The 24,265-nt window shown below is 54.3% G+C and overlaps 1 protein-coding gene across 3 annotated transcripts; it reads left to right on the top strand.

Moving 5' to 3' along the window:
• Positions 1 to 1,799: 1,799 nt before the first annotated feature.
• On the top strand, positions 1,800 to 24,043 carry P2RX5 (purinergic receptor P2X 5). Of its 3 annotated transcripts, none has more exons than XM_014603876.3 (12): positions 1,800 to 1,887; positions 11,941 to 12,091; positions 13,954 to 14,025; positions 15,195 to 15,270; positions 15,708 to 15,758; positions 16,293 to 16,373; positions 17,420 to 17,558; positions 18,285 to 18,421; positions 19,410 to 19,503; positions 20,087 to 20,152; positions 20,743 to 20,825; positions 21,962 to 24,043. In XM_014603876.3, exons 1-12 carry the CDS (start codon positions 1,885 to 1,887, stop codon positions 22,059 to 22,061), a joined length of 1,053 nt encoding a protein of 350 aa, XP_014459362.1. In that variant the 5' UTR covers positions 1,800 to 1,884; the 3' UTR covers positions 22,062 to 24,043. The 3 variants fall into 3 exon arrangements, with proteins under 3 accessions (XP_014459362.1, XP_014459367.1, XP_019347472.1); XM_019491927.2 differs by lacking the exon at positions 1,800 to 1,887 and adding an exon at positions 7,452 to 9,507 and having other exon boundaries at positions 15,708 to 15,804; XM_014603881.3 differs by lacking the exons at positions 1,800 to 1,887; positions 21,962 to 24,043 and adding an exon at positions 7,449 to 9,507 and having other exon boundaries at positions 15,708 to 15,804; positions 20,743 to 20,829.
• The last annotated feature ends 222 nt before the right edge of the window (positions 24,044 to 24,265 follow it).

The raw sequence follows: 24,265 nt of genomic DNA on the forward strand, positions 1-24,265 counted from the left end.
TTCATGCCTTTGTCTCCCAGCGTGGAGTGATCGCTTACCCGTGCAGTGATCAATCCCATATGGCTCGAGCATGCGTGTTCCACCCCACCAGCACCCTGGGCCGTCAGCAGCAGGAGGCGCTGTTGTACAGCATCTGTTCCCAGATGTTACGTTTTTCTAGGTTTAATCCAGACTACAGCCATCCCTATATACACGTGGACATCTGGAGTCTGAATTAAAATTGGCTCCAGTCCGAATTAACTAATCCGTGCTGAATGAGGGTTAAAGTTAATGCAGACTATAGCAGTCTGAACTAGGCAGTTTAAACTGTGTTAATTGATGTTTTCATTCGGCAGGTATTTAGGGCTTGAAGTTACCCGTCCCCACTGCCAGGTGTAGCAAGTGAGTACAGTTTTGAGGCTCTGAAGTGCAGAAATGCTGGAAAACCTCCCCCCGATGGTCAGTGATCATCTATTAACCTTTAATTTGAATTGTGCGATTTGAATCAGTTAACATGGTTTAGAAAACGGTGAGCACATCTACAAATGGCCTTAGAGACCTGCTGGTGCTCCTGAATCCAGACCTGTAGTGTGCTGCAGTGCTGCCCAGCTAGGCTAGCTGCTTCCACCCCAGCCCTCGGCTGCGGGAAGCAGGAGGTGCTCAGCACGTTGGAGACCGGCCTCCTGCAGCAACACTGAAAACAAACAGAACGCAGCCACGGCAAACCAGCACTGGACTGGAGTAACACCAGTGGGGAGTGAAGTCGGGCACAGTGGTGGGTGCATGCGGGGGGTGCTGATTTATCCAGGAGGCTGGCAGGTGCCCCCCTCTGAGGGAACTGGTCGCTGCGAAACGGGAGCAGCTGTCAGCGCCCAGAGGGAGGGTGCCGGGTTTGAAGATAAGTGCAATGGCTGCATCAGTCAGATTGCAGCTCGGGCACTAGTACCACAAGCTGTTTGTGCAGCCTCCGGCCCCAGCAGGCAAGGCACTCCTTGCTGCTAGTCTGTCCCAGGTGCCAAGCATTGAGATAACGAGGCTTGTGAAGGGAAGGCTCTGGGACCTGAGGTCTGTGTAAACCGGGGAGCCTGGGTCGGCATGCTTGGAAAGGCCAAGCTGGGTTGGCATGCTTGGAAAGGTGGGCCTTTGTTAAGCACAACAACGTTTGCTTTCCCACCTTGTATTTTAAAAAAACCCCACCAAACAACCCAGTGTCCTGTTGTTTTGGGGAGTTGCCTCACTGCAGCTTCTGGACAGTAAATCCCGGGGGTGAGCCCTGCATGCGTGTGGCCTCGCTGCCTGCTCACGCCGGGACCGGAGTTCCTGGCTCTGCTTGAACGTGGGGTTCAGGAGCTGCTCCCCACCCCTGGAGCTGGGGGTTAGCAGAGCTTCATAGATTCATAGATTTGGAACCAAGCGGCTGCCTCGGGGAAAGCGGGAATCTGCAAATGCAAGGGGCTGGATCTTGGCAACACGCTGGGCTTTGCACAGCAGAACGTGCCAGCCACGAGCCAGTCACCCGGACCAAGGGGAGGTATCACCAATGGTTGTACCTGGTGGGGAAGGACATGAAGAAGCTATCTTGTTTCACAGCTGCTTAATTTGTTTTGGGAGGCGGTCGGATGGATTTATTCTTGGGGGAAGGGCATGTCTTCTCTGCTTTCTCTCCAGCAATGGGCGAGCCTCATGCCATTCAGAAGCTCAGTGTGGACAAGCCCCTGGACATCGAGCTTTGGAGGAGCTGAAAAAGGCCACCAGTGCTTTCAGTCAAGGCTCCTCATTACTGCCTCCCCACCCATCACTCAGCACCTCCTTACAAACCGGATCACATCTACATTTCGCAAGAAAGACTTTGCTTCTGTGTGGCGCCAGAGCCTGCAAGGAGAGAGAATCGCAGCCTGATTGTACATGGTGAGTCTGGAGTCACAACAACTGATCCGTGCCTGCTGGCTGCTCCCCTGGCGAAAGGAGGTTATTTGTAGAAGCACAGGCTAGGAATAGGGAGCGGGGGGCGTTCCCAGGACAATTTGGATCTTAGACTACTTGGTAAGAATGAAGCATTAGGTCACTTCCCGGATGCCTGATACGCCCTTCCTTGCACCTGCCTCTGGAATAGGATCTCTGCCCTGTCTGTGGAACAGCCTTCCTCTTCCCATCGGGAACAGCCTGAGTTCCTAGCTTGTGTGCACAAGTGGCTTGTGCACGTGGGCTGTTTTGTTCAGAGCTCTGTTTCACATGAGAGTGGGATTATTCGGGTATATTCAAATCTCATCACTGCACTTAGGTCTGACCTGCAATCGTCAGGTCAGCAGCTGAGTCTCCTTGGGAGAAGCCCTAAATGAAATCTCACTCTGAGTGTACAGCAAGTGGTGACATAGGGGACTTGCACGTGGATCGTGATAGTGACATGCAGACTTCTCTCAGGCTAAGGCTGAGGTTTTTTGGGTGTGTTTTCTTCAGCTATAGCTACTGTCCTGGCTGCTTTTCTGGGAGGGAACGAAACCCAGTAAAATCTGGGAAGGTGCTAAGGGCCTGCCCAGTTGCAGGTCCATAATGTATGAGTGTCCAAACCCTTGTGAGAGAAACGGTGTGTTTGAGCACTCTTCTGCATCGCACAGCAGTCGTGCAAAAGGAGAGTTCATTTGGGCCACGTGTGCGCTATGCAGTTTTGCTGGCATAGCTGCCATGGCATGTGTGCGTCTGAGAGTCATGTCCCATAGCTGTGGACACCGCTATGCTGCCAGGGCAGGCTGCTGCTAGCTTAGCTAATGTCATTCAAGGAAGCGGTGCAGCTGTACGGGGAGAAAACCCCTTTCTGCTGCCATGTGCTGGCAGTCTGGCTATGGCAGAACTGACTCCCTCATGCGGTTCAGCCCGTGGAAGGCCACGTAGCCCCAGAGGAGGAGCTTGGGGGTGGGGTGGGTCTTGGGAGAAAACGTGAGGGCAGGGAGGGCTGTCACTGGAGGCCCAAGCCAGCTACTTCGTGGATGGGACAGTCGTGCTTTGCCATGTGTTGGGGTGGGGGGATCCCATGTGCTGTTTGCTGCCCCTCTGCTTAAGGAAATGGGACGTGGGTGGGTTTCTGCAAGTGCACGACACCAAGAAAATGCTCGACTCCACATCAGTGCTTTCTGCCAATGTAGTTGTTTATTATTGCTTCCTTTACTTAATTGCTATGCTGCCCTGCCTGGCAAGGGCTCAGGGTGGCTTACTGTGAGACAGCAGGAGGATGGAGCGGAGAACACAGACAAGGGCACATGCGTTGTTATCCGGGGCAGGGAGCAGGAATTGCTTCCTAACTCCAGCTGGCGGTTAGCCAGCGATGCAGGGAAGCAAGAAGGCTTAGACGCTCGTGCCTGACTAGCAGAGCGGTTCTTCGTCAGCAGTCAACCTTTTCAGTGCTATTTTGCCTCAGTAATATCCTGCGCATGGGTCAATCCTGTGGAGCCTCTTCAGTGGCGGTTCCTTTCTATGGCTTGAAGCGCGGTGCCTTTTAATTGTGGCGTGTGCCCCGATACTCCTGCACTATGGGACAGGAGCCAGGTTTCTGTGCTCCATTCCTACGATCTCTTCTCCTGCTCTTGTCCTTTCTCGTCTCTCCCACGACTCTCCAACCCCTTCTGTTTTCTTGAAACTTGCAGCGAGCAGGATCGTGGCTGGAGCAGGGGCCTCTGCGCTGCTCCTTTCAGGCAGCTTTTCTTTATGAAATGAATTGGAAGACTTCTTGACTTGTAAATCAGATGCATCCCATCCAATCCTTTGCAGCTGGTGTAATGCAAGCCAAATCCATTCGCGGCGAGTGGATGGCACTTAAGGGATTGGTCTGGCCTGCCAAGAACGTGTATTAACCCAGCCCGCAGCCATGTATCTTATCGGGTCCTGGAGTTTTCCCCGTGGAAGCTTTGTTGTAGTTTCTTTTATCTTCATTAATAGTAAACCCTTCCAATAAAGTCCTTGGCACTCTGGTGGATCTGAAGTTCCCAAGAGCACAGATGTATTCAAAGCTCTGAAGCCTCAACAGTCCCCCCCGTCCTGCCAGAAAGGGAGCGTTGGAGCTTATTTCACGTGAGTTGCTTAATCCCCCAGCAGCACGGGTGGAGTGCAGAGAGGTGGCTTAAAAAGGGAAAAAACAAGTGGGCAGAGGTTGAAGGCTGCTGCCTCTTATTGGGGTGCCAGTACTTCTGCACAGATCTGGATTGTCCCGCCGTCGTCCACTCGAGGCTTTCTGGCAGGAATACTCATGGCTCGGGCCTAGGCACGCAGTAGGAGACCGCCCGTGTCAGCTATTCCTGCCTTTCCTCACGTCCCTTGATCGCCGCAGCCAGGCAGCCTAGACGTGCTGCCTGTTTGCTCAGTGCTTTCAAGGGAGCAACGGTCCACTCTTAACAGAGCAAGTGGGAAGAAGCTTCTTCCTGTACAGATATTGCTAATAATGTGTTGTTCAACCTCCTTAATTGCCTGCTGCCAGCTGCTTGTAATGGATTAACCCCCGAGGACTGGTGCGATGATGGGACATGTCATAGATGCTTTTGAGGCCCCTGAGCTGTCAGAGGTGGGGTGAGGGTCCCGTTTTAAAGGACTTAAAAAGGACATTTACACTAGCATAACCAGCTTTTATTCCGGTGTAATGAAGAGCAGGACAGATCCTCCCTGGGTGGAACATACTCATGGTCCCGCTGATCGCTGCAGCCAGGCAGCCTAGACGTGCTGCCTGTTTGCTCAGTGCTTTCAAGGGAGTGAAGGTCAGCTTTTAACAGAGCAAGTAGGAGGAAGCTTCTTCCTGTACGGATATGGCTAATAATGCGTTGTTCAGCCTCCTCGATTGTCTGCTGCCGGCTGCTCGTAATAGATTAACCCTTGAGGATTGGTGCGATGATGGGACATGTTGTCATAAATGCTCTTGAGGCCCCTGAGCTTTCAGAGGTGAGGTGGGGGTCCTGCTTTAAAGGACTTAAAAGGGACATTTACACTAGCATAACCAGCTTTTATGCCGGTGTAATCAAGAGCAGGACAGATCCTCCCTGGGTGGAACGTACTCATGCAGGGTGCAGACTTACCACAGAAAATACCAGGGGTAAAACTGCACTGGTGCAAGTGTCATCTGTTCTTTTCACGGTGCATTTGGCTAGGGGCAGATCTCGTGCGGATCAGCAGGTAAACGTGTTGGTACCAGGTGACTGGAGGAGCAGCGTGGAGGCTGCCTGTGGGGGAGCACAGGAACCTGAAGGGCATCCCTCACCTGTGATCTCCAAGAGCACGTAGCAGCGCTGAGAGGTGACTGCGTGGCGTACGGCAGTGCCACGTGGAGGTACCCAAGCTGGCTCTGGGAGCAGCCTGGTCTCAAGTGCACGCCAGAGGCCTGTGATGGGTAACAAGAGCCTCAAGTTGGGAGATGTGATTTGCAACCACGTTGTAGATTGCTTGGTGCATGTGTCCACAATTGCTACTGTGTGTATTTGGCCTCCCTGTTTGAGATGGGATCAGGCTGCATGTCGAGCGGCTAGTGAGATCCTTGCCCTTCTTGTCACTGATGTGAATCCGGCCTACGCGACACAATGGCTAGAAAGCGTTACTATTTGGCGGTGGCCTGTGAGGAATGAGTTTGGGCCTTCATCCAGTTCCTGGAAGTTTCCCAGGGACTAAAACCGCGGCTCCACATGGCAGTCCCTGCTGCGTTGGCTGTCCAGCAGAGCAGGTCAGGGCTGACAGCCCTGGCAGGCTTGCATTCTTCCCCATGCCTGCGCATCAGGGCTGAGGCACTAATGTACTCGCTAATGGAGCCGATCTGCCAGGCATAGCTTGGAGCACGCTGCCTCGTTATGTTAATGTGAAGGCACGCTTTATTAAAAGCCTTCAGCTTTCAGTCCTTGACTTGACGTTTCCTTTGTGGGCTGCTCTTAGAAAATCGAAGTGCCGGCTTGCAGCGCTGCACAGAGCCTGCCGTGCTCTCAGCTGCAGCCTTCAGGCTCCCAAACGGTGGGTTTTCTTAATGGGAGCTCTTCATTTCTGCTTCCTGCCGTGGTGCCAGCAGTTCATCCATCAGCGTCGGTCCTATGAACTTCCTCAGTCCTGCACCCTTTCCTCCCCTTGACACACAAACCTCCTCCACAGATGTCTCAGTCCTGGCGTAGGGGCCAGGGAAACAGCAAAGATATCAGCTCAGGGTGATTAAAGACTCAGTGGAGCTATCAGTGAGCACATCCCCAAGATAAGGGAAATGATGTGGTGCTGAGCTCCAGACCCTGTTCTGCTTTTCCCACAATTAAGAAGTATTTGAAAGAGATTTTCAGATTTCTGCAGCAGCCCTCAGGGTTACAAGCTGTGGTCTTAGAAGCTGGGTCTTTGAGCTGAATGGGAGCAGGAGCGGGGCCCTAAACAGAAAGCACCAGTCTGTCTCCTGGGGCCGGCATAGCCACACGCCCCACGCTTGCAGGCAGATGTGGACGCTTCCACGGGAAGGACGGCAACGCTGGGACTGCAGTTTCCATGCCGTGTCCCAGGCACTTTGTGACGTGTTGTTCTAGTTCAATCACTGATTTTTTTTTTTTTAAAGGGAAGAGTAGAAAGCAAACCAAATCTGCAGCTCCTCGTTTGTAACCATGACAACTCGCAGCCTGGCTCTCTCGTGGCCCTGCGCTGCGCCGACTGCAGAGTCGCTGCGGGAGGGAAGGAGAAGCCCGAGTTGCATTTGGACGGTTCTACTTTGGCAGGTTGCACGTGCGTTTCCCCGCTTCTCACCCCCTGCAGTCACATCCATCGTCTCCAGGGAGAGCCGTTCGCTCTGCGCTCAACCCTGCTATTCGTGCATTTCCGCGTGTTGGTCTCGTGGCTTCAGAGCAGCCTTCCCACCTCAGTCAGCCTGTTGGTCACGATGCGTTGGCCTAAAAATACCAGGCTGTGCGAAGAAGGACCTGTTGCCAAGGAGCGAGGTTGTCTCGGCCCCTTCCATGAGCGATTCCCTTGCTTCAGTCTGAAACGCCACATCAACCGCGGGCGCACCCGGGCCCTGCGTGGAGAAAATGCGTTGCGACTCTTCTCTAACTCCACGATTCGTCTGCCCCGTCGCCTGGGACACGGAGTGCCTCTGTTTCATTCGGTCACTTGTTGCAGGAGCTCAGGGGTTGCTTGTCCCTAGCTGCCCTGTACGCCAGGCACAAAGGTGCCTGCTGCACGCGACAGATGGAGCTACCGCAACTTCTCAGGGCTCTTGGTCCCAGGAGCTGCCTTTGGTTTTTGCCCGGGCCTAAACATTAGAAGGAACCTGAGGCCCAGATGGATCCTGCATGATAGCTAAAGCCACCTTTGGCCCATGACGGCGGGTGCACACCCGAGATCATCTCGGTGTAGGTTGTGGCAGTGTTGGTCTAAGGACATAGGCAGACCAGGATTCTTTGGGCAAATCTGATATCTTCTATTAGACCAACTCAAATAGAAATTATTTGGTCTAATAAAAGATATGAGACTTGCCCAAAGAACCCTGTCTGCCTGAGATCGCCTCGGACATCGCTCGTGAAGCGCATCTGTTTAGCTGAGGAGCGCTGCTGGGCAGGGACTTTCTCTGGAGAGTGCTGACAATGGTTTAGATGCCATTGGGCTACGGGTAGGAGGTAAAAAGTCCTCCTTATATGGCTCTGTTCTTGCTGCACTTCGAAGGGTGTGAATTCTTATCTGGGGAAATCTCTGCTCATGAACTAAGTGAAAGCACACATCTAGTGTGAACTACATTTCTCAGACCTCTCGATAGCAAAAGATGCTGACGTGACACAGACTAAAGTAGGTGATAAATGATCACTGGGCTAAAGATTGCTGCGAGAGTGCGAAGATAACAATCTGTGACACTGCAAACACCAAAGCAGCGTTGTGATGCGTTGTACAAGAGGTGGTAACTTGGTGTTGTGGGGTGACGTTTAGGAGAAAGTAGGTTGAATATTTGCAGTGAGAACCAGCAAACTGTGGGAGTAGTCACCCCAGGGAAGGCTGGAAAGTGAAAGACTGAGCTTTCCACGAGAACATCTTGCTGAGGACAACCCTGTCATGACCTCCGGGGACTTACTCGAGGACACCTTGCAGCTCTCTGCCCCTGGTTACACGACTGTGGCAAGGACGCTTGTACCGTTTTCTTCATTCTGTCAGAGGACGATCTGGGCACGGGGAACTGGCGGAGGTTGCGGACGGGGGCTGAGGAGAGATAGAAGATTTAAAGATAATGTTTCTCTCGCTGTTCTCTTAAAGTTTAATAATTTAGAGGAACCTGGGACTTTCAGATTCACTTCTGCGATGTGACAACTGCAACTCGCAACAGCCTCGATAGGAGCTGCGCCCGTGTTAAATGGGGTCAGACACCGCTCGCACGAAGAACCAGATTACGCTGGAAGACTCCCCGACTTGTAAACGGGATGCATCCCATGCAGGAATGTAGTCCTTTGCAGTTGAGTCCTTTAACTCAGACCTTAAGTATCCCTATGTAACTTGTATAATTTAAAATTTTTGGACTTAATGAAAGTAACATCAGCTTCTCTGTAATCCCGAGGCCTGGAAAGGTGTTTCCAAATTCTTTAAAAGTGCTCTGCTAGAAACAGTTATTTCAAAAACAAGCCATTTCCTTGCAGTGCACGTGACCTTGATGTCGGGTCGTTAGAAACTGATGTTGCTGGAAGCGAACTCATCGGTTTCTGCTACCAAGCTGAGCAACATGCAGATCAGCCACAGAAAATATCTACCCATTGCTTCCAAGCCCTTGCCTTTGCCTTCAGGTGGTGTCACAAGCACAGGTTGCAATAACTTCTCTCTGTAACCCAACCATGTTGGGTTATTTTTCTATTGACTGTGTTTTGGAGTTGTCATGTAGCCACGTGCAGAAAGTATCTGTCAGTCACATCAACTGTTTGTCTTGCTGGGGGAAGGTGTTTTTGGCAGTGAAGTATTTTGGATTGCTCTCACAAAGGCCAAATTATCTTTACTCGGGCAAATTCCCAAGTCGTTCCATTGGTCGGTGTTGGGACCGAGCAGAAACCGAGCAAGGGCTTTGAGATCTGGATCCCCCGAGAGAGAGCGAGACGTACCTACGTGGCCCTGAAAGCTCAGGTTTGTTCTGGCCGAGCACAGGGAAAGGGAAGAGAGCATTTTTTGGGGCTGCCAGGATTTATCTCTGGGAAGAGGCGCTGTCTGCATAGCTGGTTTGGGGATGATTGCTCAGCTGTGACTGCAGCACTTGCTTGTAAGGACTGAGCTGCTGCTGCTGCTGCTGCCGCTGCCTGAGAGCAGCTGAGAGGAGGGTGGAGATTGGCAGCTCTACCGGAGCTGCTGTGTCAGGTTTCAGTGCAGAGCACGTGTGGATCATTCAGGCTGAGTTTACCGCTGCTTGCAGCTGTCACCAACGGGCCAAGCAGGGAGGATGGGGCAGGTCGCCTGGAAGAGTTTGTTCGTGTCGCTTTTTGATTATAAAACGGAGAAGTATGTCATTGCAAAGAACAAGAAGGTGGGGATCCTCTACCGTGTGGTGCAGCTCTCCATCCTGGCTTACCTTGTGGGGTAAGGGACATGGTCTCCGCTTCCTCTGCCTGCTGTGTACTCGCGGGGCTCACCTGGCCGCAACCAGAGACTGGATGTGCAGCGAGGGCTTTCTCGGGCTGTGGTTTGCTTGGCTGGCTTAATGCGAATGGCTGCATTTGCTGATCATTGCTGGGGTTTGCGCGTGGGTGGATGCATTGGAGGCCAGGTCCCCCCTAGAAGCTCTGAGGCCCCCTCTCCCATTTGAGATCCACGATCATTTTAAGAATGTGATTGTGACCTTAAAACTATGTTATTCCTGCCTTTATCGGCCGTGATGCCAGAGCACTGCCGGTGACCCTGCTGGGAGCTGGAGCGTTTATCGCCGGTGTTGCCGGCTCTGGGGAGGTGCCAGGGAAAAGGCAGTGCTGCAGGGCTCCCTCCGGCGCTGGATGCTAGGTGAGATGGTGCCTGTGTGCATGAATTGACTGCAGAGGGGGACGGCACCAAGCAGCAGATTCCTTTGCCTGGGACCGGCTGCGGCGCTATGAATGCGGGGAGGCCGCGTGCACATCACGTGCCCTCCATACATTTCTGAGCAGGGCTGTTGGCATGGTGATGGGGTTAGGACCGCCGGATAATGGCTTGGTCGTGCATGCAGCCGAGTGACCTCGGGTCTTGAGCTCCACGACCCAGGATTAGCGTGTAACGCATGGGCTCTTCCTCCCGGAGGATGTGGGAGGATGCTGCCCGTAAGCACCTCCGGCTTAGCTGCTTGCCCTTTGAGTCCTCGCCGCTCCTACCCCCACTCCCTGTTTTCACTGAATAAATATAGCAGAGTCACTCTGCCTGCCGGGTTTATTTATAGTCCCGGCACTACTTAGCAGAGCAGGGACGGAGTCTCAGCAGTCTGGCATGTGCCCGGTGCTGAGGAAGCAGTCCGATAGCTGTGACCCCTTTGGGAGAAGAGGATGCTAAAGAGACTCCTGGCAGGGAGCCTGAGGAGCCTGGGTGCTTGGCTACCCTGCTCGCTGCTTCTGGGCTGCGCTTGCATTTACCAGCTGCAATGAATGTCATTAGCCTGATCTTTTTAGTGCCGTTCAGATGAGGGGCCTTGGGCGCTGCATTGGGTTTCTGGGCCTGCCCTGACCAGCGACGGCCGGGGACAGGATGTTGTTTTCTTTCCCCACCGAGTGGGGAACAGCCAGAGCCGAGTCTGGAAGACGGGCCTGGCAGGTGCTAGCTGGGAAATGTGCTCGTCTCGCGGGGAATTGGGGAAGTATGAGAACTGGCTGGGAAGAGAGGATGGAGGGAACTTTCTAACTTTGATCCTCATCTGCCCCTGGGAACCGGCATGAATGAGTTGGGTGTGTGCTGTCCCTGTTCCTCCTGGCAGCTGCTGATGCATCCAGGCCCCCCCAGATGTGGCCTGCCCCCCCTCTCTGATGAAGTCTGCCCTCTTGCTGGTCTGAGGTTCTTCACCGACTCATGATTTTGGCAGCGGGCAATCCAAGCTCCGTGGCAGCCCGTGGCTCAGGAGCTGGCGGGCACTTCAGTCCGCCATGTAAGGGTGTCACCGCTCGGTTCCTGACCCCGGCAAGGCTGGTGATGCAAAGTTTTCTAGGAAGTGGCCACCCCCAACAGTGAACCCTGCCCAGGGGGTTACTTAAGCTCCCCTAGTAGGATTCCCAGTCCACTGGCCCAGGAGCGAACCTAGAGCCAGATGAGAGCATTTTCCCTGTGGATCACTCTGAGCAAGCCCCTGCCCGGCTTCCCGAGCCGCGTCTCCTGGGCAATGACTGCTGCGGAGCTGGCAGTCCTGTAGCAGGTGCTGACACGGGTGCAATCAGCCGGCACCCAGAAGGGCTGCCGGAGTCTCTCCCATCACAACTCTGCCCAAACGAGGGTCACCCCTATTAGTGCTGAGCAACTGGTAGGTGTCCGGGACAGTGGGAGGAGGCTGACATGGGACCGGACCCCCAGCTCTGCCCTGTAGAGGTGAGCAGGGGCTTTTCCTGGATTAGGCTGTATTTAGGTTTGGCTCATGCATGACACCAAACACAGGCTGCCTTCATTACCCTGCTGTGCCTGGCAACCTTGAGCAGGAGCCTGGCTCTGCCTTGCACAGGTGGGACCTCAGGCAAGTCACTTCTCACCAGTGCCCTGTGTCACGTTAGCCATGGCTGTTTGGGGCTCTGGACACAACAGAGGTTGTTCAGGGATTTGTTCGCACTAAGGTGCTTATTCTGAATTTGGCTGAGAGGAAGCCAGTACTGCTGGCGAGGTCTGATTTGCCCTTGAATTGCACTTTGCCTCCAAAGGAGCCGTCTCCCTGGAGGCGGGGGTCCTTGAGACCCCTTCTGGACTGGTGGTCGTCGCAGGCGGTTGGGATCAGGCTTGGGAAGGTCCTTGGGTCTTGCTGACCTGCTCGTGCACTGTCCCGGCTAACACTGTCACCCGCTTCTCTATTTGCAGGTGGGTGTTTGTCATCAAAAAAGGCTACCAGGACGTGGACACCTCCATCCAGAGCTCTGTCATCACCAAGCTCAAAGGGGTGGCCTTCACCAACACCTCGGACCTGGGGGAGAGGCTGTGGGACGCGTCCGATTATGTCATCCCCCCACAGGTTTGCTCTGCGGCCCTGGTCCCTTTGCTCTGTCCGTCAGCCTCCCTGGCTGGACAGACTGATTGCAGCTCGGTTGCTACTACGCGGAGTGACGTAGGGGAACCGGCCTTGGGGTGCCTTGGAGCCTCAGGGCTTTCCTGCAGGTCTGGACCGCAGATCTTGCTGAAGCATTTTAGCAAGGGAAAAACCACATTGATTTCTCTGCATAAAGTGAAGCTGGTGCTTAAGTGCTTTGCAGGTCTGGGGTCGGACTGAATGTGCGCTGCACTTACTCATGCCTGCTCTACTGGAGAGCTCCGAGGGGAGCCCCGGGGAGGCGAAGGAGAGGCAGGAGGTTGGTGCAGGTTGAGGAGGAGCTGTCCCTGGCCGTGTACAGTGAGGTCTCACAGAAGTCTGTCCAGAAGGGACCCCAGAAGCCATCGCGTCCAGCCCCTGTTCGACGCAGGGTCATCCTGGTCTCAGCTGTTCCAGGCAAACGCTTATCCAGCCTGTTAAAAATATCCCAGGGTCTCCACTGTTCAGCCCCTCTATGTGCTCTGCACCAGAGCTGACCCCTCCCCTGGAGCTGGCAAGTTCCTCGTAACGCCCAACCTACGCCACCCTCGGTGTGATTTAAGGCCATTATTACTTGTTCTCTCCCCTGCGGGCATCAAGCACAAATGGTCGGCAAAGGGCATCTGCCCTTGCCCCTCGGGCTGCTGCTTTCTTAAATGACGTTGAAGCCGCAGGCCCGGCCTTGCCTCTTCTGCAGCATGTCCGAGCAACAGCCGAGGCAGGGAAGAGCCAGAGCTTCCTTGCATGTCTCGAGTTTTCCTGGGGTTGCTGACAGGTCTCTGTTCAGCACTGAGGCTGGCTCGTCCAACGTGAGCGGTGGCAGGAAGCAGAGCCGTTTCTTGGGTGTGCCTGAGAACAGCTCCACCACCATGTTTTGGCCCCCAACGCGTGGACGCAGCAGGAAGCCATTGGTGTGCTCTTGCAGGTGTTAAGGTCGCCTGGTGCCTCCCCTCCGGCTCTGAGGTGCTTGTGGTCAACCACACCCTTTTGCTTTCAGTTTCCTGCTGCCCAAGCACTTACTTCCCTATTTGCCGTAGATAGCTTAACCTCCGTGTGCAGCACGAGACCTGCAAGCAAGAGCTTAGCTTTCACTCCCTTCTGGTGCCTGGACCATTCCCTGTCTGCCTTGCTCTGTTGTATTAAAAATTGCTTAGGGCTTGCGTTTCAGGCTGTCTGTGCAGGTAACATTCACCCACATTTGTAACCAGGAAAGCCGTCCCCCCGCTCCATGGCATGTGCACGTGCCTGTACATGCCGGAGCAGAGCAGCACGAGCCAGGCACAGATCTGTGCACCTTGTGGTTCTGCAACAGGACCTGAGCTCTGATTCTCACCTAGTCATTGTGGTTTATGGGAAAGGAAAGGAAAGCTGTGTGCTGAGAGCTGCGACTGAGCCTACAAGTGCTGTCCTCCCAGCCTCCCCGCCAGGCATTGCATCTTGCTTATCAAAGTGCAAGCACCTGCCTCCCAAGCCTAGGCGCGGTTGAATACTGTCCTGCCTGCAGCACAGGGTTTCACATACGTGCCCTGTGATTGGGATACAGGCTGCAGGAGAGAGTGCTGTGCCCACACAGGGGGGCCACATGGCCCCATGCAGAGACCTGGGCTCCATCCTCACCCTGCCACTGGCTTTCTGGGTGACCGTGGGCAAGTCACTTCTCCCCGTGGTATTGTGACACCCTACGTGAGGCGCTTAGACCTGGGATTGGAAAGTGCCACATGAGATCCCGGTGTTGTGCTGCACGGAGCGTGCGACTATAGCAGGGTCAGCGGGCTTTGAAAGGTGTCTTTTCCTTTTTCCACGTCTAGGGGGAAAGCATCTTCTTTGTGATGACGAACCTGATCGTGACCCTAAACCAGACGCAGAACATGTGCCCCGAGGTAGGAAGGGGAGGGCTGGCCCTCAAATTGGCAAGAGGGAACAGCGGACCCGGGAGACGAGGAGGGAGGGGGTCATCTCAGACCTGGAATGGGAGAAATGGGATTCGTTACAGGGTGGGGTTGGGGGAGATCGGCTGGCTTGATGTGCAGAGGTGCTGGGCATTTCCAGCTCCACCGGACATCAGTGATGGCTGCCAGGACCCAGCACAGCTGAGAATCAGGCTGCTGCAGCATGCAGTCAGCTGGAGAAGGGGGAGGGGAGTTGTCCAGCTGGACACGGACATGTTGCAGTAGAGCCCAGGGAAGTGGATGGAGGGCCCCATCCTGTCAGTGACCAGTGCCACCCACGCTCCGTTTTCACTCTGGCCAGTGGGCTGCAGGGTGCTCAGCACCTAAACCCAAAGGACTGTGCCCTAAACCAACAAAGAGCAGATCTTGGAAGCTGTATCATGAGTGAGGTAGAGGATGCCCAGGCCTGGTGCAGCTGTCCTGCCTCCATCTGCACACGCGTAGGGATGTTCTGCTTGTTAACGACCCTCTCGCCCCATCCTGGCTGACTTTCCTTACCCTGCGCTGAGCTGGTCGCGCACACGGACAGGTGGGCGTCCGGCAAAAGCCACTTTCCTGGCTGAAGCCTTGAGAATGATGGCCCTTCCCTCTCCTCCCTGCTTCTGGCTAGCTGAGCTCCGGGTCTGCCTGCAGCGCTGGTGGGGACCGTGCTGCCCTCTCGTGGCCGCATCTCTCAGCTTGCAGCTGGCGGATCAGGGACTCGAGACTGGACCCAGGGCCCCTCTGCTGTACTGCAGGGTGAGAGTTCCCAGAGTAAAGCGATGTAGTGCCCAAACCTCAGCAGGGCATGCCAGACCACAGGCAAGGCAGGTGCCCAAAGCACCTGTGTGACTTAGGGGCACGTGCCCTATTGAATGTCAGTGGAGCCTGGTTTTCTAAATCACTTGGGCACGTAGACCAATGAGGAAGGAGAAGAAATGGGTTTTACTCCCACAGTGGGTGGGTGAGCAGGCTTCTGTGAGGTCCAGTGCCTCTCCCTGTCCCTCGCCTGTTAAATGGCAGCGCGTGCCCCTCTCCAGCTGGGGGGCTGGGGAGAGCTCCTGTGGACGTGTTTGTTGCCTGGTCGTGGCCCTCGCTGGCTGCTACCTCCTGCCTTGCAGAGCCCTGCCATTCCCGACGCGCTGTGCAGCAAGAACAAGGACTGCCCTCAGGGGGAACCCGTGAAAGCTGGCAACGGTGAGTGATGGGGTCACCCCGGCCCCTGCACTTCACCTCGGGCAGTCGGCTCCTGGCCTGGGAAGACACCGGGGTGGGGAGAGGCTGGCTGGAACTGCGCGGCTCTGGCAGGCTTCCTGGTGGGGGAAGCAAGGGGTGCTTCAGGCTAGGGATGTCTAATTGGTAACAGAGCTGAAGCAGCAGCATCCGCATCTCCCTGAGATTTATTTGCCATCACTGAATTGTCTACAGTGTCTTTAAACAGCCAAATGGGTACTAGTCACACTGCCGAGATCCGCTGGGGCTGCTCTGCAGAGCAACAACGAGGCTGTTTGAGAAGGGAGAGCTGGGGGGACGACGGAGGGCCTGGGGAAAGCTGTCTAACATCCAGTCTGCCTGGGGGGAAAGGAAACTGGGTGCCCCACATGACCTTGTCAATGGTCTTCTCTGTGTCGCAGGGGTGAAGACCGGCCGCTGCATGAAAACCGGGAGCAACGTCAACGGGACATGTGAGATACTAGCGTGGTGTCCAGTGGAGAGAAAATCTAGCGCCAAGTGCGTGTCCCTTCTTGCCCTGTAACCAAGCATGGCTTGCCATCTTCGGTAGCATGGTTTCCTAGGGAATAGCTGATGGAAAAGTGCTGGGTGGTGGTTGCTAGAATGCCCTTTTTGAACCAGGTTGGAAGAGCCCCTGTATTTAAACATAGCAGGGAGCTCTGCACAAGGGTGGTGCGGGGCAGGGACCACGCTCCCCTGTAGACACGGGGGACACAGTGCCGCACAGTGTGTGCCAGGTGCCCTCCAGCCCTCGCTGCTCCCTGACTCCCTCTGTCGCTGCCCGTTTCTGAAACAACCTCTTGAAAAGCTGGGCCACCTGCATGGGCTGATGGGTAGGGCTGAGCTGGGCCAGGAGAGATCCTATAGTGCTGCCAGGGGTTCGGAGGATGCAGCCCTGATTTCTGTCTTGTGAAGCAGAAAGGTGAGGGCAGTGCCTGGAGAGCAGAGGGCCCGGAGCCGAAACCCACCTGACCCCTCTCTTCCAGGAAGGTGCTTTTAGCGAATGCGGAAAACTTCACCGTGTACATCAAGAACTCAATCCGCTTCCCAAAGTTCAAATTCTCCAAGTAAGTGCACGTGCTGCTCTCTGCCTGTCTCACTCAGAGCCTCTCTGATGTCCATAATCCTACGTGGGCTTCTTTAGCTTTATTTCCCTCTGCATTGCGGGTGCGTGATTCAAATGCCCTTCTAGGAAGGTGGATGCTTCCTGCTGGTAGTCAGAGGAAACCACATGGCTTCTGGCTGCGGAGGAGCAGGGAAGGGCCAGGAGGGAAAACCACCAGGCACCTGAGCACCGCCCAGCCTGTCACTTGTCGGACAGGACCTTTGACCCACACGTGGCCGCACACATCCCAGCCATAACTGCTCCAACCGCCCGGTGAAATACAGGCTGCCGTTTCCATCGCAGGTTTTATTGCCCTGCCCAAGTAACCACTGCAGTCAATCTGAATATTGGAGAATTTCCTTGTACAGCCGGGCTGGCCGCCTGACCAACAGGCACCCACCCGACGTAAAATCTGTTGTGCAAACTATCGCTGACCTGCCTATTAGAAACGGCTCTACCAAGCAGCAGTATCTGGGGCAGGGCACTTGGAGGGCTCCTTGGGAAGGTAAAACCAGGATGCTCTGCCTTTCCGCCTCCAGATTATTAAGAATGTTCTGCTTGAAGCGAGGCACATGGTGGAGCCAGCAGGAAGGGCTGGCTCGGCCACCTGCTCTGGGCAGCTTTGTTGCCCATTCCTGGCGTGCGTGTGCGTGCGTGCTGAGAGCAAACAGGATGCAGGGCAGCTGGGGTGGGGACCGCAACGGAGACATAGCACTGGAAGGCAATGCTGAAGGGAGGGTGAACCCTTCCGCAAGTCCTGGTTTTGTCAGCAGATGGCCTAGGGGGGTAAAGGTCAGCCTGCCTCAGTCTGTTCACAGGCCCCAGGGTCTGTGTTGGCATCTGAGCATGCCAAGTGCATTGATGGTAAGAGAGTAAGTGGCATGTTGCCCTGGGTTGCACAGCCAGTCTGATAGCAGAGGGGCGCTGCCCTGAAAAGGAAGGTCCCTCCGTGGCTCCATGGGGCAGCAGAGGGAAGGGTTGGAGCAGCTCTCTCCTTCCCGTCTGCAGGACGAACGTGCTGAAAACTAACGACGACTTCTACCTGAAATCCTGCCACTACAGCCCCAAGAACCTGTACTGCCCCATCTTCCGCCTGGGCAACCTTGTGAGCTGGGCCGGGAGCAACTTTCAGGAGATGGCACTTGAGGTACAAACACCGTCGTCCCGTGCTCCCCCAGCCAGGGAGAGACCTCCCCGCAATGCTGAGACATCTCTGTTGGGTGGAAGAAAGGACCCCACAGATGTGATCCCCCCCCTTCCCTGGCCTGACTCAGCTTGAACAGTGTCCCTGTAAGGTCTATGAGAAATTTGACTCCCTATGGTTTACAAATCCGTTGTGGACAGTGCTGCTGGGCTCAGAGAAACATGGAAAAATTAATCTGTTGTCACATAAGGGGAGACTCAGCCCTGTCAAGGGGTCAGTGCAAGGCCTGGCCTCTCTGGAAGCCCACTCACTCAGCCCGTGATGCAGCCCTTGTGCTGGCCTTCTGCATGGGACTCAGTCTCGCCTGCCATGGCTAAGTGTCCTGTCTGCTGAAGGGCACAGACTTCATCAGCGCCTGGATGTGGAAAACCTCATGGCTACATATGGGTCCTTCTGGCCTGGGCACTGCAAGGTGCACAGTATAACTGCCCCCTGGATTTCCAGCATAGGAAGAGTCCTGGTGGTGCCAGGAGCATCATGTGATTAGCTTCAGTGACATGAACGTGGCTCATAGTGATCTCCTGACCAGGACCGGAGAGGTCTGCTTTCCTCTCCTCTTGCTTGAGAGACACTTGACAGAAGAGCAGGAAGTGGGATTCAAGGAGGAAAGAACCAAGCTCAGCTACAAGAACAGCCCACTGAAAACCTCTCTCCCTCTCTCTCCTCCAGGGTGGTGCCATCGGGATTATGATTGAATGGGACTGCAACCTTGATAAAGGGCCGTCTGAGTGCAACCCTCACTACTCTTTTACCCGGCTGGATAACGAGTCTGGAGAAAAATCCATCTCCTCTGGGTACAACTTCAGGTACGTTACTGCTATCCAGCGTTGCAGTCCTGGATTGTAGATTGTATCAGACTCTGTGCCTAGGCCTGGCTAGCTTTTGCAGCTGTGTTGCTCTGCTTCCATGATTAGAAGACTATTTAAAATGTTCCCTGCCTCTTACACACAGACTCTCAGAAAAGCAGGGCCGGAAGGGACCATAGGTCACGTAGTCCAACCCCCTGCCTGAGGCAGAAATCATCCCTATCCAAACCCTCCTGTACAAATCCACAACCTAAACTCTTAGTAAGACTGTAGTGCACCCCGACACAAACACAAGCTGCTACACCCTAACCTGCCACAGGTAGAGCAGGTGAGCCACGGCAGCCAGCGTCACATCTCATTACGGCACCTAAGCCACAAGTCGGCTCTTTGCAGAGCTCGTACCCTGACACAGCAGGGGTGTGCAGTGGTTATAAACCTGGAATGGCAGAAATGATTTACAAGTTCAGCTGAGTCGTCCATAATCTGTACCAAGCCCCAGCTGTGCCCATCGTCACCCCCAGACAGGGACACTCGGCTGCCATGGAGGTCTTCAGGATCCAGGCACAGGTGTGGCACATTTTCCTTCCCTTCTTCCACTGAAATGAGGAGGAAATTGCAGCAAGGCCATTGCACCGATCTCCTTGGGCTTCCTGATCCCTCTGGCTAAGGCTGGGCATGAAACACTGTCTCCAGGATTGAACTAACTCTTGAACCCAACCCATGTGCTCCTCTGAGGTGTTGGGTTTAGGACCGCACTGTTCTTCTTAGCCAGGTGTTTTATAACAGGGAAATATACCCACACCTGGACACGGGGGGTGAACTGATGTAACCCCTCTGCCAGGCACCCTGCAACATGGAACTAGAACACTTTTAACAGTATACAAAATGGCTTGTAGATTATGTGTGTGTTGCATTAAACTAGCTTCATCTAGAAGCGGGGCGGGTGCCTGAGTTAAAAATCAACGGCCTCATGTTCCCTGCATGCCAGGTTTGCGAAATACTACAAGAACACTGACGGGGTCGAGTTCCGGACGCTGATCAAAGCCTACGGCATCCGCTTTGACGTGATGGTGAACGGCAAGGTGAGTGAGGAGCCTGGAAAGAAACCGGGGAGGGGGCGTTGTAAAGCTGGTAAAAGCTGAACGCATTTGAGCCGTGCTGCGATGAGACCGAAACCCACTCCTGCATGTTGAGGGGAGGGGGCTCCTGGCATGAGGAAGTAGGGTAAGTCTGGGTAGGGGAGGGCACAGCAGAGGCTGATTGCAGAAGCAGGCTGGGCAGAGTTGGATGAAGACACCGTCCACACGTAGGATCCACGTCACATCTCCTGCAGGTTAAGGAAAGCAGCTCAGGCGAGGTCCAGCAGCTCCCCGGGGAAGAGAGGTAGTTTGGTTTCCTGTGCATAAACCTCAGAACTGTGGAGGTCAGGTTTCAGGAGAGGCCTGCATTAACGCACTGCTGGGGCCCTGCTGCCCGCAGACAGACGCAGGCCTCTTAGTGCAGACGCTAGTCTCGAAAGCCTGCTCTGCGAAGAGCTCTTTCCTACAACCCAGCCTGCTGCTGCTGGTACCTAGGCAAAGGGCCAGATTTCCCCTAGTCGGCTGCTTGGCTCCCGGTGACCTGCTGAGCTAGCGCTAATCGCTCTGTTCTGTGGTTTTTTTCCAGGCGGGAAAATTTAACATCATTCCAACGATAATCAACGTGGGTTCAGGGCTCGCGCTTATGGGCGCAGTAAGTAAAAGCCACTTCTAATTCATTCCAGTCGCAGGGTTGAGGCGTCACCAGGGTGTGCCGTAGGCTTGGAAAACGAGACTAGAAATGAAACTGTCTGTCCCAGGAGGATTCCTCAGAAAGGCTGATCTGTGGGGTCTGAGCTCTCTGCATGTCCCCACCAGGGTTTAACGCATGAGGAAGAACAGATCCCACCAGGGGCATGTACATGGTGTGAAGGCTGAGCTACAAACAGTGCTGTAGCCTTTCATTTGTTCTCTGAACAATGCTCATTGCAAATTAGACCTGGTCCCCTATTGCTGCACTTCAAAAACTGAAATGTGATGCAAAGAAACTCTAATATGCTAAGATGTCTTGGGTCAGCTGGCATGGTGGAAAAGCTGAGACAAGACAGGTCCCACCGCCACCGAACTGTCCCCAAAGAAGGGTTAGAAAGCACATAAAAGCCTCCTGTAAATGGTGACAAACTGCTGGCTTCAGAATACGGCTGGGTGTTAAGGAGCCACTAGCAGTGGTTTTGTGGGTTTTAACTGGCAAGGGGCTACCTTTGCTTTCAGAGACTGCAATGTGTTGCCCTCAATCTTTTGCAGGGAGCTTTCTTCTGCGACCTGGTGCTGCTGTACCTCATCAAGAAGAGCCACTTTTATCGAGGCAAAAAGTACGAGGAAGTGAAGTAAGTAGGACTCTCGTCACGTTTCAATGCGTAACATTGTACCGTGCTTTGGAAGGACGTGGTGGTGCACAGGAAATGCTAATGGCAGGGGGGCCATTTGCGGGCAGGAAACGATCCGCATACAGATGAGGATAGCGAGTCCCTCCCTCCAAGTCGTGGCTGGAGCGAGGCAGGGAACAAGGAAAGCTGCTGCCTCACGGACAAGTCAATAACGGCCCCTGGCTCGGTCCATGAGGATGCCAAATGGAATCGATGGCAGTGTCCCAGAGCTGCGGCAGCCTGGTCCCGTGTTCGCTTACTGAGATGAAAAAGAGAGGCCCAGCCAGAGAGCGGGTCTGGGCAAGGTGACCTTGGGGCTGGGCAGGGACGCAGTGGGAGTTGCGTCAGCGATAGCAGAGCAGGCCCCTTAGGCCCATTCCCAAGCTGCTCCGCTGAGATCAGTGATGATGACAGAGATAAAAGTGCCAACAACAGCAGGAGGAACTGCTGCACCATGGCACCAGGCATGTCCAGCGTCATATCTGGCACAGTGCTGGTGCAGCCTTGGAGCCCCACTTTGAAAATAAGGGTCTCAGTTCTCCATTGGCTTCTGTATTTCATACGTGGCCCAGCAGCCTCTCCAGTATGTGGGCGTACAACCCACGTGCACCAGCAAGGAGTTATGCAGGTCCGTCCAGGGAGCCAGCGACCCCTTGCCAGCACACAGTGCCAGCAAATCATGGGAAAAGGGCTTGGCTTGGAAGAGGGGTGGTTTAGCTTTGTCTTTTCCGATGCAGCTGGTGTTACACAACATGCTCGGTCCTAGCTGTGAAAGGCTGCATCTGCCTCTGGGTGCGCATGCAGCCACTGCTGGAGCGAGGGGCAGTGTTCGGCCCATGGAGAACCGCTGTGGGGCCACTTGCTGGCATTATGCAAAAACCTGCTAGTCAATGTGACGGCTGTGAGAGAAGCTCAGGTACAATGAGCTTGTGCAGCTTGGGCAAAGGTGCCTGCCTGCTCAGGGAAACAGCCCTGCTCTTAGCTGAGGTGGTGGGCATTCACCCAGCCTGGCACCAACTGAAGCCCCCACGGCTCTGTGCAGACAGGACACTGCTGCCCTTGGACCTTTCACTGCCACTTTTGCCTCCTGTTCCCAGGTCCTGTTCAAGGAATACGGTTCCGGGTGCTACCGCGAGCGGAAATCAGAACGCCGAATCCCTGGCTGGGCTGAGGCAACTACAGGCAGTGGAGACTTAACTACCAGCCTGGTGGTTAGAAAACATTCCATACAGATTGTGGGGTTCAAGGCAATGCTCAGACTGTGAGCTGGACACAGCCTGCGCCAGGTCTTTGTATCATCTGGCTGCCCAGAGAAGAGGTCAGTGATGGCTGTTCGCTACCAGACAGCAGTCTGCTTGCATCTCCTACCCCAAACCATTCTGCTCTCTCCCGAGCCAGTGACGGCAGTCATTGCTACAGGACTTTTATTTTACAAAGCAACACGAGGAAGCCAAACCACGGTTTTATACATGCCGACATCAAAACCAGCATCGTGACGTGGCAGTGCTCAGCTTCTGCTGCAAGATCAGCATCATGAAACACGCTTAGCATTCCCAGGAGGGGTGGGGCTGGAGAAGCTGGTGCTTCCCACTCCGTTCCACTGCCTTAGCTTCCAGATCCTGCCAGAGGTGCAAATCGATCGGTCTGCTCGCCCCGGGACGAGGGAGCGCTGGTCTTTCATGCAACCAAGGAACGGGGCCGGGGTGGGGGCTCCTTCCCTTTCAGAGCCCCTGCTGCTGAGGCACGCTACCCGCACGGGGCGATAAACTTATCGCTTTTGAATATAAACTGATAGGCAGAAGTGGTGCTCTCAGGGAAAGCCCTCCCTCGAGGCAGACTGTTTCCTCCCCTCTCCAGTGAAATGTGTTATCAACCCTCCATGATACGATAGCCTGGGCATTGCCTTCAGGAGCACACGAGTGTTTGCGGTAACCATGCGCAGTGTTGATACCCATGAGATTTTCCCACTGGTAACGGGGCCGGGTGGTTTCCCACTTGGGGGTGTGAGAAAACCTAGGGTGTCTGCCAGGCTGGCACGGCCAGTCGCCACATTCAGGAATGTTTTGAATCAAGCCTGTTGCTTTCCAAGGAAGCTGGGAAATGCCTTGGAGATGCATGCAGTAACCCTTGGCTGTTTTTCTTTGGGGAAAACAGCTGCTAGGAGTTGAAGTGGGAGAGGAAGGGAAATCTATCATACCATGGCAATGGTCAGGGTTAGCACACTCAGGAAACTTAGTACCAGGCCCCCTCCTGCCTCCGCTCGCTTCAGCAGTGCTGCTCCATTTCCCTCTCATCTTGCCCTGCAGGTTTGTGAACAGTTAAGCAGCGTGCAGCACCTACCGATTCCAGTCCCAGAGGAGGGCTTGCTGCTGCTGCCAAACATGCCCCATGCCGCTGGACCGGCAACGGGCGCATCTGCTCTCCCTTCTGACCCGCAGATAAAGTTAATGACTGGGCCTAAACCAGAAGCCACCGTTTAATTTAGAAGCTGTGTGCACTCCTGCTGCTGCTGGTGCACACAAAGCCTCATTCATCTTTACAAGTCTCTTCTCTAGGCAAAGGATGCTGTGTCCATAAAGCCATCCTAACAGGCCTGACTTAGTGTAGTCTCTTAGAAGTATTTTCCTGTCACTGTAGTATGACTCTTAGCTAGCTAGTAGTCTGCTGGATGAGTAGTATTTCCATTTAATTCTGCTTACGTAGTTTTAGAAGCTGAAACAAGTGGCATAAAGGAGTGCTATCGAACAGTGAACCAAAGTGCAGTTCATGAAGACCAAACGGCTCGTCACCAAAATTAGGCCGGGCTCGTTCTGTACTGAAACAAATGTTTCAACATGCCAGAACAATACCTTCTTGTTCAAGGACCCAACCCGCTTCCGGAGTCGAAGTCTCTCAATCTCCTCACAATACTCACTGCATTGTACTAACCCACGCCCTCTCTTTTCCCTTTTGCAAACTCTAGACACTCTTTAACCGCACGATTCTCAGGAGTTTTTTCTTTTTACCGTGTTTAATATCTTTGTTGATGTTTATATGCAGAAACGGGATTTGTGTCTATTTTCAGACAACGCTCTTGGACTCTTCTGTAACTTGTGTTATTGCAGATAATACCGACTGACCATGTATGATGCTAGTTCTTCCCTTCAGTAATGCATTGCCTTGGCATTTGTTTTTCAAAAGTTTATGTGGCATTTCTACTGTATGAGGCTATCGACGACCGGGGATCCTGGTTCTCTCTGATTCAAAACCCCCCAAAATCCCCGATTAAAATTAAAGGCCCACCCCCCAGCTGGCAGGTCCACAGCTCCCTGCCCCCAGCAGCTGCAGCAGACGCCATGACCCGCCAGAGGGGTCCAGCCCCCTGCAAGCCCCACTTAATCAGCCGTGGTGCAGCCTGGGAG

Source organism: Alligator mississippiensis, chromosome 14 (assembly GCF_030867095.1).
Source record: "Alligator mississippiensis isolate rAllMis1 chromosome 14, rAllMis1, whole genome shotgun sequence".
NCBI classification, from domain to species: Eukaryota; Metazoa; Chordata; order Crocodylia; family Alligatoridae; genus Alligator; species Alligator mississippiensis.